Source organism: Pecten maximus, chromosome 10 (genome assembly GCF_902652985.1).
Source record: "Pecten maximus chromosome 10, xPecMax1.1, whole genome shotgun sequence".
NCBI classification, from domain to species: Eukaryota; Metazoa; Mollusca; class Bivalvia; order Pectinida; family Pectinidae; genus Pecten; species Pecten maximus.
The window spans coordinates 23,090,207-23,104,668 of NC_047024.1; the positions used below are offsets into that span (position 1 = coordinate 23,090,207).

Below are 14,462 nucleotides of genomic sequence, written 5' to 3' on the forward strand. Positions count from 1 at the left end.
ATACGCGAGTGCGTACTATACCCGAATATTTACGGTAACAAAAAAAAAAAAAAAAAAAAACCAGAAATTTTAATACATAAAAAGTCCGAGTCTGAAACAGAACATCAATATCAATCAGATCAGAGACGTCTCGGATAGTTGAGTTTTACATTCATGGTATGAAATTAAATTTTCTGTAAGAGGACTACATTTCATATCTAATTGTCTCCCTTGTAGTAAATCTGTGTATTGGTTATAACAATAGCATAGTCACTTTAAACAATTCAAAAGTAATGATGTTTGTTTGTTTGTTTTTGTTTAACGTCCTATTAACAGCCATGGTCATTTTAAGGACGTGCCAGGTTTTGAAGGTGGAGGAAAGCCGGAGTACCCCGAGAAAAACCACCGGCCTACAGTCAGTACCTGGCAACTGCCCCACGTAGGTTCGATTCGCAACCCAGAGGTGGAGGGCTAGTGTTAAAGTGTCTGGACACCTTAACCACTCGGCCACCGCGGCCCCCAAAAGTAATGAGTCAACTTTGTAAACATGACATCTCAAAATACAAATAATTCTGAAACTAGAAAATGTCTGTAAGACATAAATGCCCCCACTGCCACCTCGAAACCTCCGCAGTTCCTGAGATTAGCTAGTTAAATTGCTTCGGGACGGGAGATGGGTAACATTATATGCTCCCCGAATTCATGGCGGGCATAAAAATTTCTAACCTTCAATGATAAGTGGAAGTCACTGACAGTGACGTGCATTGGTAGGGCCTGTCCAGTCGCTTCATCCTCCACAAATTTGGCCATGTTGGCTAGACTTGAGGTGTTGAAGGCGAGTCCACACTTCTCTGCCATGACACTAAGGTACCCAGGGGAGTCTGTCTTTGTTGTGATTGGAAGCTCAGCATCAGCTCCTGGTCCAGACACGATCTTTAGCTTGATTGTGAAGGATTTCATATCATCTGGGGAAACATCACTCTGGCCAAAAATACCTGTGTAAGAAAAACAACATGGGTGAAAAATGAGATAAGTTTTACTTATCTTGTGTTGAGAGGGAGACAGGTAGTTTTACTAACCTTGTGTTGGGACGGAGACAGACTGTTTTACTAACCCTGTGTTTAGAGGGAGACAGATAGATTTTACTAACCTTGTGTTTAGAGGGAGACAGACTGTTTTACTAACCTTGTGTTGAGAGGGAGACAGATAGTTTTACTAACCTTGTGTTGAGAGGGACACAGATAGTTTTACTAACCTTGTGTTGAGAGGGAGACAGATAGTTTTACTAACCTTGTGTTGAGAGGGACACAGATAGTTTTACTAACCTTGTGTTGAGAGGGACACAGACAGTTTTACTAACCTTGTGTTGAGAGGGAGACAGATAGTTTTACTAACCTTGTGTTGAGAGGGACACAGATAGTTTTACTAACCTTGTGTTGAGAGGGACACAGACAGTTTTACTAACCTTGTGTTGAGAGGGAGACAGATAGTTTTACTAACCTTGTGTTGAGAGAGAGATAGATAGTTTTACTAACCTTGTGTTGAGAGGGAGACAGATAGTTTTACTAATCTTGTGTTGAGAGTGAGATAGATAGTTTTACTAACCCTGTGTTGAGAGTGAGATAAATAGTTTTACTAACCCTGTGTTGAGAGTGAGACAGACAGTTTTACTAACCTGGTGTTGAGAGGGAGACAGACAGTTTTACTAACCCTGTGTTGAGAGGGAGACAGATAGTTTTACTAACCCTGTGTTGAGAGTGAGATAGATAGTTTTACTAACCCTGTGTTGAGAGTGAGATAGATAGTTTTACTAACCTTGTGTTGAGAGGGAGACAGACAGTTTTACTAACCTTGTGTTGAGAGGGAGACAGACAGTTTTACTAACCTGGTGTTGAGAGGGACACAGATAGTTTTACTAACCTTGTGTTGAGAGTGAGACAGACAGTTTTACTAACCTGGTGTTGAGAGGAAGACAGACAGTTTTACTAACCTTGTGTTGAGAGGGACACAGATAGTTTTACTAACCTTGTGTTGAGAGTGAGACAGACAGTTTTACTAACCTGGTGTTGAGAGGGAGACAGACAGTTTTACTAACCTTGTGTTGAGAGGGAGACAGACAGTTTTACTAACCTTGTGTTGAGAGGGAGACAGATAGTTTTACTAACTCTGTGTTGAGAGTGAGATAGATAGTTTTACTTACCTGGTGTTGAGAGGGAGACATATAGTTTTACTAACCTTGTGTTGAGAGTGAGATAGATAGTTTTACTAACCTGGTGTTTAGAGGGAGACAGATAGTTTTATTAACCTGGTGTTGAGAGGGAGACAGATAGTTTTACTAACCTTGTGTTGAGAGGGAGACAGATAGTTTTACTAATCTTGTGTTGAGATGGAGACAGACAGTTTTACTAACCTTGTGTTGAGAGTGAGATAGATAGTTTTACTAACCCTGTGTTGAGAGTGAGATAGATAGTTTTACTAACCCTGTGTTGAGAGTGAGACAGACAGTTTTACTAACCCTGTGTTGAGAGGGAGACAGATAGTTTTACTAACCTTGTGTTGAGAGTGAGATAGATAGTTTTACTAACCCTGTGTTGAGAGTGAGATAGATAGTTTTACTAACCCTGTGTTGAGAGGGAGACAGATAGTTTTACTAACCCTGTGTTGAGAGTGAGATAGATAGTTTTACTAACCCTGTGTTGAGAGTGAGATAGATAGTTTTACTAACCTTGTGTTGAGAGGGAGACAGACAGTTTTACTAACCTTGTGTTGAGAGGGAGACAGACAGTTTTACTAACCTTGTGTTGAGAGTGAGATAGATAGTTTTACTAACCTTGTGTTGAGAGGGAGACAGACAGTTTTACTAACCCTGTGTTGAGAGTGAGATAGATAGTTTTACTAACCCTGTGTTGAGAGGGAGACAAATAGTTTTACTAACCCTGTGTTGAGAGGGAGATAGAAAGTTTTACTAACCCTGTGTTGAGAGGGAGACAGATAGTTTTACTAACCCTGTGTTGAGAGTGAGATAGATAGTTTTACTAACCTTGTGTTGAGAGTGAGATAGATAGTTTTACTAACCTTGTGTTGAGAGTGAGATAAATAGTTTTACTAACCTTGTGTTGAGAGGGACACAGATAGTTTTACTAACCTTGTGTTGAGAGTGAGACAGACAGTTTTACTAACCTGGTGTTGAGAGGGAGACAGACAGTTTTACTAACCTTGTGTTGAGAGGGACACAGATAGTTTTACTAACCTTGTGTTGAGAGTGAGACAGACAGTTTTACTAACCTGGTGTTGAGAGGGAGACAGACAGTTTTACTAACCTTGTGTTGAGAGGGAGACAGACAGTTTTACTAACCTTGTGTTGAGAGGGAGACAGATAGTTTTACTAACTCTGTGTTGAGAGTGAGATAGATAGTTTTACTTACCTGGTGTTGAGAGGGAGACAGATAGTTTTACTAACCTTGTGTTGAGAGTGAGATAGATAGTTTTACTAACCTGGTGTTTAGAGGGAGACAGATAGTTTTATTAACCTGGTGTTGAGAGGGAGACAGATAGTTTTACTAACCTTGTGTTGAGAGGGAGACAGATAGTTTTACTAATCTTGTGTTGAGAGGGAGACAGACAGTTTTACTAACCTTGTGTTGAGAGTGAGATAGATAGTTTTACTAACCCTGTGTTGAGAGTGAGATAGATAGTTTTACTAACCCTGTGTTGAGAGTGAGACAGACAGTTTTACTAACCCTGTGTTGAGAGGGAGACAGATAGTTTTACTAACCTTGTGTTGAGAGTGAGATAGATAGTTTTACTAACCCTGTGTTGAGAGTGAGATAGATAGTTTTACTAACCCTGTGTTGAGAGGGAGACAGATAGTTTTACTAACCCTGTGTTGAGAGTGAGATAGATAGTTTTACTAACCCTGTGTTGAGAGTGAGATAGATAGTTTTACTAACCTTGTGTTGAGAGGGAGACAGACAGTTTTACTAACCTTGTGTTGAGAGGGAGACAGACAGTTTTACTAACCTTGTGTTGAGAGTGAGATAGATAGTTTTACTAACCTTGTGTTGAGAGGGAGACAGACAGTTTTACTAACCCTGTGTTGAGAGTGAGATAGATAGTTTTACTAACCCTGTGTTGAGAGGGAGACAGATAGTTTTACTAACCCTGTGTTGAGAGGGAGATAGAAAGTTTTACTAACCCTGTGTTGAGAGGGAGACAGATAGTTTTACTAACCCTGTGTTGAGAGTGAGATAGATAGTTTTACTAACCTTGTGTTGAGAGTGAGATAGATAGTTTTACTAACCTTGTGTTGAGAGTGAGATAAATAGTTTTACTAACCTTGTGTTGAGAGTGAGATAGATAGTTTTACTAGCCTTGTGTTGAGAGGGAGACAGACAGTTTCACTAACCTTGTGTTGAGAGTGATATAGATAGTTTTACTAACCTTGTGTTGAGAGGGAGACAGATAGTTTTACTAACCCTGTGTTGAGAGTGAGATAGATAGTTTTACTAACCTTGTGTTGAGAGGGAGACAGACAGTTTTACTAACCTTGTGTTGAGAGGGAGACAGATAGTTTTACTAACCTTGTGTTGAGAGGGAGACAGATAGTTTTACTAATCTTGTGTTGAGAGTGAGATAGATAGTTTTACTAACCCTGTGTTGAGAGTGAGATAAATAGTTTTACTAACCTGGTGTTGAGAGGGAGACAGATAGTTTTACTAACCCTGTGTTGAGAGGGACACAGATAGTTTTACTAACCTTGTGTTGAGAGGGAGACAGATAGATTTATTAACCTTGTGTTGAGAGTGAGATAGATAGTTTTACTAACCTTGTGTTGAGAGTGAGACAGACAGTTTTACTAACCTGGTGTTGAGAGGGAGACAGACAGTTTTACTAACCTTGTGTTGAGAGGGAGACAGACAGTTTTACTAACCTTGTGTTGAGAGGGAGACAGATAGTTTTACTAACCTTGTGTTGAGAGTGAGATAGATAGTTTTACTAACCTTGTGTTGAGAGGGAGACAGACAGTTTTACTAACCTGGTGTTGAGAGGGAGACAGATAGTTTTACTAACCTTGTGTTGAGAGGGAGACAGACAGTTTTACTAACCCTGTGTTGAGAGGGAGATAGACAGTTTTACTAACCTTGTGTTGAGAGGGAGACAGACAGTTTTACTAACCTGGTGTTGAGAGGGAGACAGATAGTTTTACTAACCCTGTGTTGAGAGGGAGACAGACAGTTTTACTAACCCTGTGTTGAGAGGGAGACAGATAGTTTTACTAACCTTGTGTTGAGAGTGAGATAGATAGTTTTACTAACCTTGTGTTGAGAGTGATATAGATAGTTTTACTAACCTTGTGTTGAGAGGGAGACAGATAGTTTTATTAACCTGGTGTTGAGAGTGAGATAGATAGTTTTACTAACCTGGTGTTTAGAGGGAGACAGATAGTTTTATTAACCTGGTGTTGAGAGGGAGACAGATAGTTTTACTAACCTTGTGTTGAGAGGGAGACAGATAGTTTTACTAACCTTGTGTTGAGAGTGATATAGATAGTTTTACTAACCTTGTGTTGAGAGGGAGACAGATAGTTTTACTAACCCTGTGTTGAGAGTGAGATAGATAGTTTTACTAACCTTGTGTTGAGAGGGAGACAAACAGTTTTACTAACCTTGTGTTGAGAGGGAGACAGATAGTTTTACTAACCTTGTGTTGAGAGGGAGACAGATAGTTTTACTAATCTTGTGTTGAGAGTGAGATAGATAGTTTTACTAACCCTGTGTTGAGAGTGAGATAAATAGTTTTACTAACCCTGTGTTGAGAGTGAGACAGACAGTTTTACTAACCTGGTGTTGAGAGGGAGACAGACAGTTTTACTAACCTTGTGTTGAGAGGGAGACAGACAGTTTTACTAACCTTGTATTGAGAGTGAGATAGATAGTTTTACTAAGCTTGTGTTGAGAGTGAGACAGACAGTTTTACTAACCTGGTGTTGAGAGGGAGACAGACAGTTTAACTAACCTTGTGTTGAGAGGGAGACAGACAGTTTTACTAACCTTGTGTTGAGAGGGAGACAGATAGTTTTACTAACTCTGTGTTGAGAGTGAGATAGATAGTTTTACTAACCTGGTGTTGAGAGGGAGACAGATAGTTTTATTAACCTGGTGTTGAGAGTGAGATAGATAGTTTTACTAACCTGGTGTTTAGAGGGAGACAGATAGTTTTATTAACCTGGTGTTGAGAGGGAGACAGATAGTTTTACTAACCTTGTGTTGAGAGGGAGACAGATAGTTTTACTAATCTTGTGTTGAGATGGAGACAGACAGTTTTACTAACCTTGTGTTGAGAGTGAGATAGATAGTTTTACTAACCCTGTGTTGAGAGTGAGATAGATAGTTTTACTAACCCTGTGTTGAGAGTGAGACAGACAGTTTTACTAACCTGGTGTTGAGAGGGAGACAGACAGTTTTACTAACCTTGTGTTGAGAGTGAGATAGATAGTTTTACTAACCTTGTGTTGAGAGGGAGACAGATAGTTTTACTAACCCTGTGTTGAGAGTGAGATAGATAGTTTTACTAAACCTGTGTTGAGAGGGAGACAGATAGTTTTACTAACCCTGTGTTGAGAGGGAGACAGATAGTTTTACTAACCCTGTGTTGAGAGTGAGATAGATAGTTTTACTAACCCTGTGTTGAGAGTGAGATAGATAGTTTTACTAACCTTGTGTTGAGAGGGAGACAGACAGTTTTACTAACCTTGTGTTGAGAGGGAGACAGACAGTTTTACTAACCTTGTGTTGAGAGTGAGATAGATAGTTTTACTAACCTTGTGTTGAGAGGGAGACAGATAGTTTTACTAACCCTGTGTTGAGAGGGAGATAGAAAGTTTTACTAACCCTGTGTTGAGAGGGAGACAGATAGTTTTACTAACCCTGTGTTGAGAGTGAGATAGATAGTTTTACTAACCTTGTGTTGAGAGGGACACAGATAGTTTTACTAACCTTGTGTTGAGAGGGAGACAGACAGTTTTATTAACCTTGTGTTGAGAGGGAGATAGATAGTTTTACTAACCCTGTATTGAGAGTGAGATAGATAGTTTTACTAACCCTGTGTTGAGAGGGAGACAGAAAGTTTGACTAACCCTGTGTTGAGAGTGAGATAGATAGTTTTACTAACCTTGTGTTGAGAGGGAGACAGACAGTTTTACTAACCTTGTGTTGAGAGGGAGACAGACAGTTTTACTAACCTTGTGTTGAGAGGGACACAGATAGTTTTACTAACCTTGTGTTGAGAGGGAGACAGACAGTTTTACTAACCTTGTGTTGAGAGTGAGATAGATAGTTTTACTAACCTTGTGTTGAGAGGGAGACAGACAGTTTTACTAACCTTGTGTTGAGAGTGAGATAGATAGTTTTACTAACCCTGTGTTGAGAGTGAGATAGATAGTTTTACTAACCCTGTGTTGAGAGCGAGATAGATAGTTTTACTAACCCTGTGTTGAGAGGGAGACAGATAGTTTTACTAACCCTGCGTTGAGAGTGAGACAGACAGTTTTACTATCCCTGTGTTGAGAGGGACATAGATAGTTTTACTAACCTTGTGTTGAGAGGGACACAGATAGTTTTACTAACCTTGTGTTGAGAGTGAGATAGATAGTTTTACTAACCCTGTGTTGAGAGGGTGACAAACTGTTTTACTAACCTTGTGTTGAGTAGGACACAGCTAGTTTTACTAACCTTGTGTTGAGAGGGAGACAGATAGTTTTACTAACCTTGTGTTGAGAGGGAGACAGACAGTTTTACTAACCTTGTGTTGAGAGTGAGATAGATAGTTTTACTAACCTTGTGTTGAGAGTGAGATAGATAGTTTTACTAACCTTGTGTTGAGAGGGAGACAGACAGTTTTACTAACCTGGTGTTTAGAGGGAGACAGATAGTTTTACTAACCTTGTGTTGAAAGGGAGACAGATAGTTTTACTAACCTTGTGTTGAGAGGGAGATGGATAGTTTTACTAACCTTGTGTTGAGAGGGACACAGACAGTTTTACTAACCTTGTGTTGAGAGTGAGATAGATAGTTTTACTAACCTTGTGTTGAAAGGGAGACAGATAGTTTTACTAACCTGGTGTTGAGAGTGAGATAGATAGTTTTACTAACCTTGTGTTGAGAGTGAGATAGATAGTTTTACTAACCTTGTGTTGAGAGTGAGATAGATAGTTTTACTAACCTGGTGTTGAGAGGGTAACATAGTTTTACTAACCTTGTGTTGAGAGGGTAACAGACTGTTTTACTAACCTGGTGTTGAGAGTGAGATAGATAGTTTTACTAACCTTGTGTTGAGAGTGAGATAGATAGTTTTACTAACCTTGTGTTGAGAGTGAGATAGATAGTTTTACTAACCTGGTGTTGAGAGGGTAACATAGTTTTACTAACCTTGTGTTGAGAGGGTAACAGACTGTTTTACTAACCTGGTGTTGAGAGGGCGATAGATAATTTTACTAACCTTGTGTTGATGTAAATTTGTTGTAAAAGTCCTCATAGTACATATTGCCTGGTTGGTTGGTATTAAGGTGCCGTGCCTGGATGCGAATAGCTGTATCACTGCCATTATTCTGCATGAGAATCTCGGACCCACATATACGAAACGCGATCACGGACACCTAAAAGACAATTTTTTCAATTTTATCAAAAGCAATGCATCTTAATTTATAACAAAAATTTTGTCTGTAAGAAAGATCATTTAAGCTGAGTCAAAAATATGTAAAAAATCAAATGTGTCAAAAGATTTTCAAATTCCGAGCTCTGTAATTAGCCAAGGTTCAAACTTCTCTGTTATTGTCTAACTCACCAGTTCTCTCCCTTTGGTTGCTGCCGAGCTCTCGGCGTATAAACTCGACACATCATCCAGCAGGTCGGTATCCGTGGAAGAGGCTGTCTCTGATACACCAATATTTGGATGATGGAACGCGGGCATTTCTGCTTCCTCTAAATTCAACATCTCAAAGTCTAAATCATCATCAGATATATCTGTTTTAATACTCATCGTATCTATATCCTCCATTTCTTCATTTTGGTCCATTTTTGCCTTAATTTTGTCTGTAAAACCAGTAATACCAGACAAGGCAGACGAGAACGATTTTTTAACTTGATCTGCCGCCTTATTGGCTGATTTCTTCATTTGCTGCGAGCCTGATCCACGAGAACCGAAACTGGAATCGTAACCGGATGAAGAATCATGGTGCGAATCAGAGAGTCCCTGACTTGAGTGAGATATCTGAGCAGACACAAACATTCCTGTGTTATGGAGATCTTCCTCTCCCGTCACTCCGAGGCCCGTGTGACACTGGATCTTGGAATCGCTGAGAGACTTGGAGATTGCCGTATGTGAGGAACACTGCGATCCAGAATCTGCCATACTGTTATTAATCTTACTGTCATCATCTAAAACATTAAATAAAATTGTTTCAAAACAGGGTCAAGCTTACTTATTAGCAAAGATATAACAAGTCTGGTTAGCTTGAAAGAAGGTTTGATTCAACACTTTTGTTACATATTGTTACATATCATTAAGCTTAAAATACTTTTAAAAAATCACATTCATTGGATTTAACCTACCTTCTGTTACATGTCCAAGGTCAAGGTCCATTTGATGTGAAGTCTTCTTCCTTTAAATCTCCATCCTCTATCAGATCTCCATCTCGTAGACTCACCCCAGAAGGACTATTCGGTATGTTGTGTGTAAAGGGAAGTAACTCCGCCACATAGGGACACACCATGACAAACTCGACATCAGGGACCACAAGCGGGACAGAAAATGTGGTGGGTGTGGTGGACGTCCCCAGAAAATATTCTACATCTGCTGTCAACTGAGTTTGGAAGACGGCAAACGATTCTAAAAGTCGCATTAAAAACAGGAACTGGGAATGATTCATCTGGGCTTTGACTGTACCCCCGACCTTGGTCACAAGGTTATAAGTGGCCAGTTGTGAACACTGTCCTTTGTCCTCACATTTTGGAGATTTGTTCGTTTCATCACAAGAAGGTGGTATTTCATCTGGGCTGGTATCATAGGATTCACTGTCCGATGAGTAATATTCCTTGAGAAGCTTTCGTGAGGGCCGATCTCTTGGTGGAGACGAGGAGTTATATTGGTTACGCTCTGGGGATGATTGATGAGAATTAGCATTACTACTTCCTCTTCTGCTATTTCCGCCGATTCCAATCACATCAAGCTGGTTATTTTGGCTGAGTTTTGTTTCTGCCTCGTCCATCACATTAGGCATACAGAACCAAAGAGTCACAGGCACGGACTCGACAAATGGAATAGGACGAGATTTCGAAACCGGAACTCCTACAAACTCCAACCACGCCTGATCGGCACACACACACCAAATGTCAAAGCTAGCATTACGCTTTAGAGTGTTGGTTTTGAGGAGTTTGGCGATGGCCTCTGACCCTGCCTGTGATTCCATTCCCTGGGGTAACCGTCCTGCCACTAGTTCTTTAGCATAACGCTGCATATAGGCATTGTCACGTCCGCTCGCAAACGTACTGAAGTGTTGGGGCACACTTATAAGTGGGTTGTTGTTGTTTGGGTACTGTGACGAAGTGAAGAGGTGGCCGCCATTATACTGATTCAGCACCTCTGTGAGGTTCGCCCTTCCTGTGTGTTCCTCTACATGGGTATTTGTGACACAAAGTTTTGAAACTTGGAGTTGGACACCCTCAGGCCGGTCAGGTTGGTTTTCCACCTTCCGTTCAGCAGATACTATCACCTGCAATATGATAAGTACATTTTAAAGTTTAAAGATAATCTGGCCACATTAAAAACATTTTCTAAATTGATTTTTTTTTCGAACTAATTGCGAAAATAAATGTCAACTGTAGTTTATTCAGCAGATAGCAGACCCCCGTCAAATGTGAAACAAGCAAATTTGTGTAATTTATATCCCTTACTTTCCTGTAACAGTGTAGATAAACATTTTTGAGGTTATTAAACATGTCATTATAACTCGACAGAATGATAAATTCTGTTGAATCAAGGTAATCAATGTCCGGCAAATGTAGCAATCAAACTTGGACTAGCCCTTAAGGCACATAACCTAATTGTTTTCAAGTTTGAAGAAAATCTATTAACAACAGTTCCAGTTATTTCATAGAAACGACTGAAAATTAAGTTTTTTGTCTATCAATTGTTGCAAGTATTGCATGGAAACGATGGTGACAGATGGACGAACAGACGGAAATACCACATCAATATCCCCAATTTCGAAGAAAGCGAGGGATACAAATTTAACCTCAAGGATGAGAAAACCTTTTTCTTTGATGTAGGTCAAAGGTCAAAATATAGGTCGGATGATCAACTTTGATACATGACGCGCCTCATTTAGGTCAACTGATGCCATATGCTCCAGTGACGAGTAGTTTAAAATATGGTGTCCGGTCAAACTTTTTCTTTTATGTTGGCCTTAGGTCAAAATGTAGGTCAGGGTGACCTACTTTTGGTACACCACCTGACATCTAGGTAAATCTATGCCCCAAGTATAAAGTTCCAGCTGTGACAATTCGTAGTTCCAGTGACAATTCGTAGTTCCAGTGACAAGTCGTGCAGGAGATAGAGCTGGGACAAGATAAAGATTAAGAAGAGAGAAGGAAAGATGGACACAATGAAAAACTCCTGTCCTCTCCGGTTCAGGTCAGGTACTTCTACTGGTAGCAGTTGTTGTAACAAATATTTCATTAGTAGGATGGGTATCTCTAGAATGTTTGTATCGCGTTAATTGCGATACAGGATTCTCGGACAGTGATATGTATCACAATATTTTAGTCAGAAGAAAGTTTTCTCTTTAAGCAAAGCAATAATGAAGGAGATGAATGTAATCATGGCTAAACATTTCTGATTTATTATACCCGACATTTTGAGAACGTTTTTATGCACTTGAGCAGTCTCTGTAAATCAAAATTGTTATATCATTCGATATTTACGCTTAGTAAACAAATATTGAAAGCAGTTGATAGAATATTTTAAAATTTTTATTATAAATTTTTACAGAAACATACATACCGTATTTGACCTAATAAGGGCGCCCCTACCTTTTTTCAAGGAAATAAATCTTTGACTGAGTGTCAAAATGGTGTTCAAAAGTAATAATTCATGTGAAATGTTTTGCTACTTTAAGTGTTCAATTTTCTTCAGCAAATTAAGTTTTCGCCACATTTTGTCTATTCCTACAGATGACATGTCAGTGCAAAGAGCACCCGAAAATAAACACAAATACAAATAATAACTTACCATCTTTATTTGAAGATAAAGTAAAAGACTTCATTCTTGTTGATAAATAACTTTTGTTCAGAACAGAAAGCTAGTAAAAGACATTGTAAATCAATTATTAGGTCAAAGAAAACGATGTCTGATATGATCTGGGAAATCACCTGTGTCTATAAGTAGAACACAAAAGAGTTCCATTTGAACATAAATGGTGGAACACACGTTCTCTGGTCTAAAGATCAGCTGGCATGGTTTACAAATTTACGGGAATATTCAAGTGATGTTTAAGCTTAATATATGATAATGAATAGATATCTTCATCTGGAATATTTCTATGACTGAATATATTCTGCTATAAGGTATAGTCTGTTTCATAAAACTTCAGAATAACTAATCATAATAAGGGTGCCCCCACTGTCAATTACCCGCGCTCTGCGCCCTTATTAGGTCAAATACGGTAGATTCCCTAGTGTCTGATATGTCAAATTCGTACCCCAATATGTATCTTTTTCAAATAGAATCTTGATATACTGGTATCTGGTATACCGATGATACGGCACACCTTTATAGTCTAGGTATATAGCGAGACCTAGATTGTTTTCAGGCTTCTATGCTTAATTCAAATTATAAAAAAAAATAAAAAAAATAATAATAATTAAATGAATTAAAATTTACAATGTAATATAAATACACACCCTGGGCATGAGGGCCTCAATTTTGATGTCTACATGTTGTTTTGGCGTGTCGTCTAACATCTCAGGTGTCTGAAATACAGAATCACAATCATCATCAACCCTAAACATCATTCATAAAACATCATTAACATTAATCATAATCATGACTTATTCCAATCATAATCATGACTTATTCCAATCATAAACATGATTTATTCCAATCATAAACATGATTTATTTCAATACTATTGTCATTTTAATACTCAACATCAAATCTAGTGACCATTTGTATCTAACAAATAGTTATGCTGCCATCGTGACTGAACATAAATAGAAACGCTTTATCAGTGTAACTGTTACTAGGAAAATAATATCATGATAAGACCTACCACAGACTGTGAGAGGTTCAGCATGAAGAAGTTGACCCACAGAAGTGTCAGGTAGTCCAGGTTGAGTCGAATCGGGTTTACCAGCATGTACAGGTTAGCATGGGGCACTGAAAAAATACAGAATATCTATAGTGATGACATACAGGGGAGGTAACTCCGGCAGTACAGGTTAACGTGGGGCATTGAAATAATACAGAATATCTATAGTGACGACATACAGGGGAGGTAACTCCGGTAGTATAGGTTAGTGTGGGGCACTGAAATAATACAGGATATCTATATAGTGATGACATACAGGGGAGGTAACTCTAGTAGTACAGGTTAGCGTGGGGCACTGAAAAAATACAGGACATCTATAGTGATGACATACAGGGGAGGTAACTCCGGCAGTACAGATTAGTGTTTGGCACTGAAATAATACAGGATATCTATAGTGATGACATACAGGGGAGGTAACTCTAGTAGTACAGGTTAGCATGGGGCACTGAAAAATACAAAATATCTATAGTGATGGCATACTAAAGTGTTGACATACAGGGGAGGTAACTCCGGCAGTACAGGTTAGTGTTTGGCACTGAAATAATACAGGATATATATAGTGATGACAATCAGGGGAGGTAACTCCGGCAGTACAGGTTAGTGTTTGGCACTGAAATAATACAGGATATATAAAGTGATGACATACAGGGGAGGTAACTCCGGCAGTACAGGTTAGTGTTTGGCACTGAAATAATACAGGATATCTATAGTGATGACATACAGGGGAGGTAATATCTATAGTGATGACATACAGGGGAGGTAACTCCAGTAGTACAGGTTAGTGTTTGGCACTGAAATAATACAGGATATTTATAGTGATGACATACAGGGGAGGTAATATCTATAGTGATGACATACAGGGGAGGTAACTCCGGCAGTACAGGTTATTGTTTGGCACTGAAATAATACAGGATATATATAGTGATGACATACAGGGGAGGTAACTCCGGCAGTACAGGTTAGTGTTTGGCACTGAAATAATACAGGATATTTATAGTGATGACATACAGGGGAGGTAACTCCGGCAGTACAGGTTAACGTGGGGCATTGAAACAATACAGAATATCTATAGTGACGACATACAGGGGAGGTAACTCCGGTAGTATAGGTTAGTGTGGGG

General features: G+C 39.2%; 1 protein-coding gene across 1 annotated transcript in view; it reads right to left on the reverse strand.

The window, feature by feature from the left end:
* The window catches only part of LOC117336598 (UHRF1-binding protein 1-like), a 123,120-nt gene that overhangs the window by 1,701 nt on the left and 106,957 nt on the right, over window positions 1-14,462 (reverse strand). Inside the window, exons 12-17 of the mRNA XM_033897210.1 lie at window positions 13,304-13,410; window positions 12,936-13,004; window positions 9,610-10,747; window positions 8,821-9,413; window positions 8,476-8,632; window positions 706-974 (exon numbers count right to left, since the gene is read on the reverse strand). Coding sequence (XP_033753101.1) covers window positions 706-974; window positions 8,476-8,632; window positions 8,821-9,413; window positions 9,610-10,747; window positions 12,936-13,004; window positions 13,304-13,410 — 2,333 coding nt within the window. The remainder of the gene's footprint in view (window positions 1-705; window positions 975-8,475; window positions 8,633-8,820; window positions 9,414-9,609; window positions 10,748-12,935; window positions 13,005-13,303; window positions 13,411-14,462) is intronic.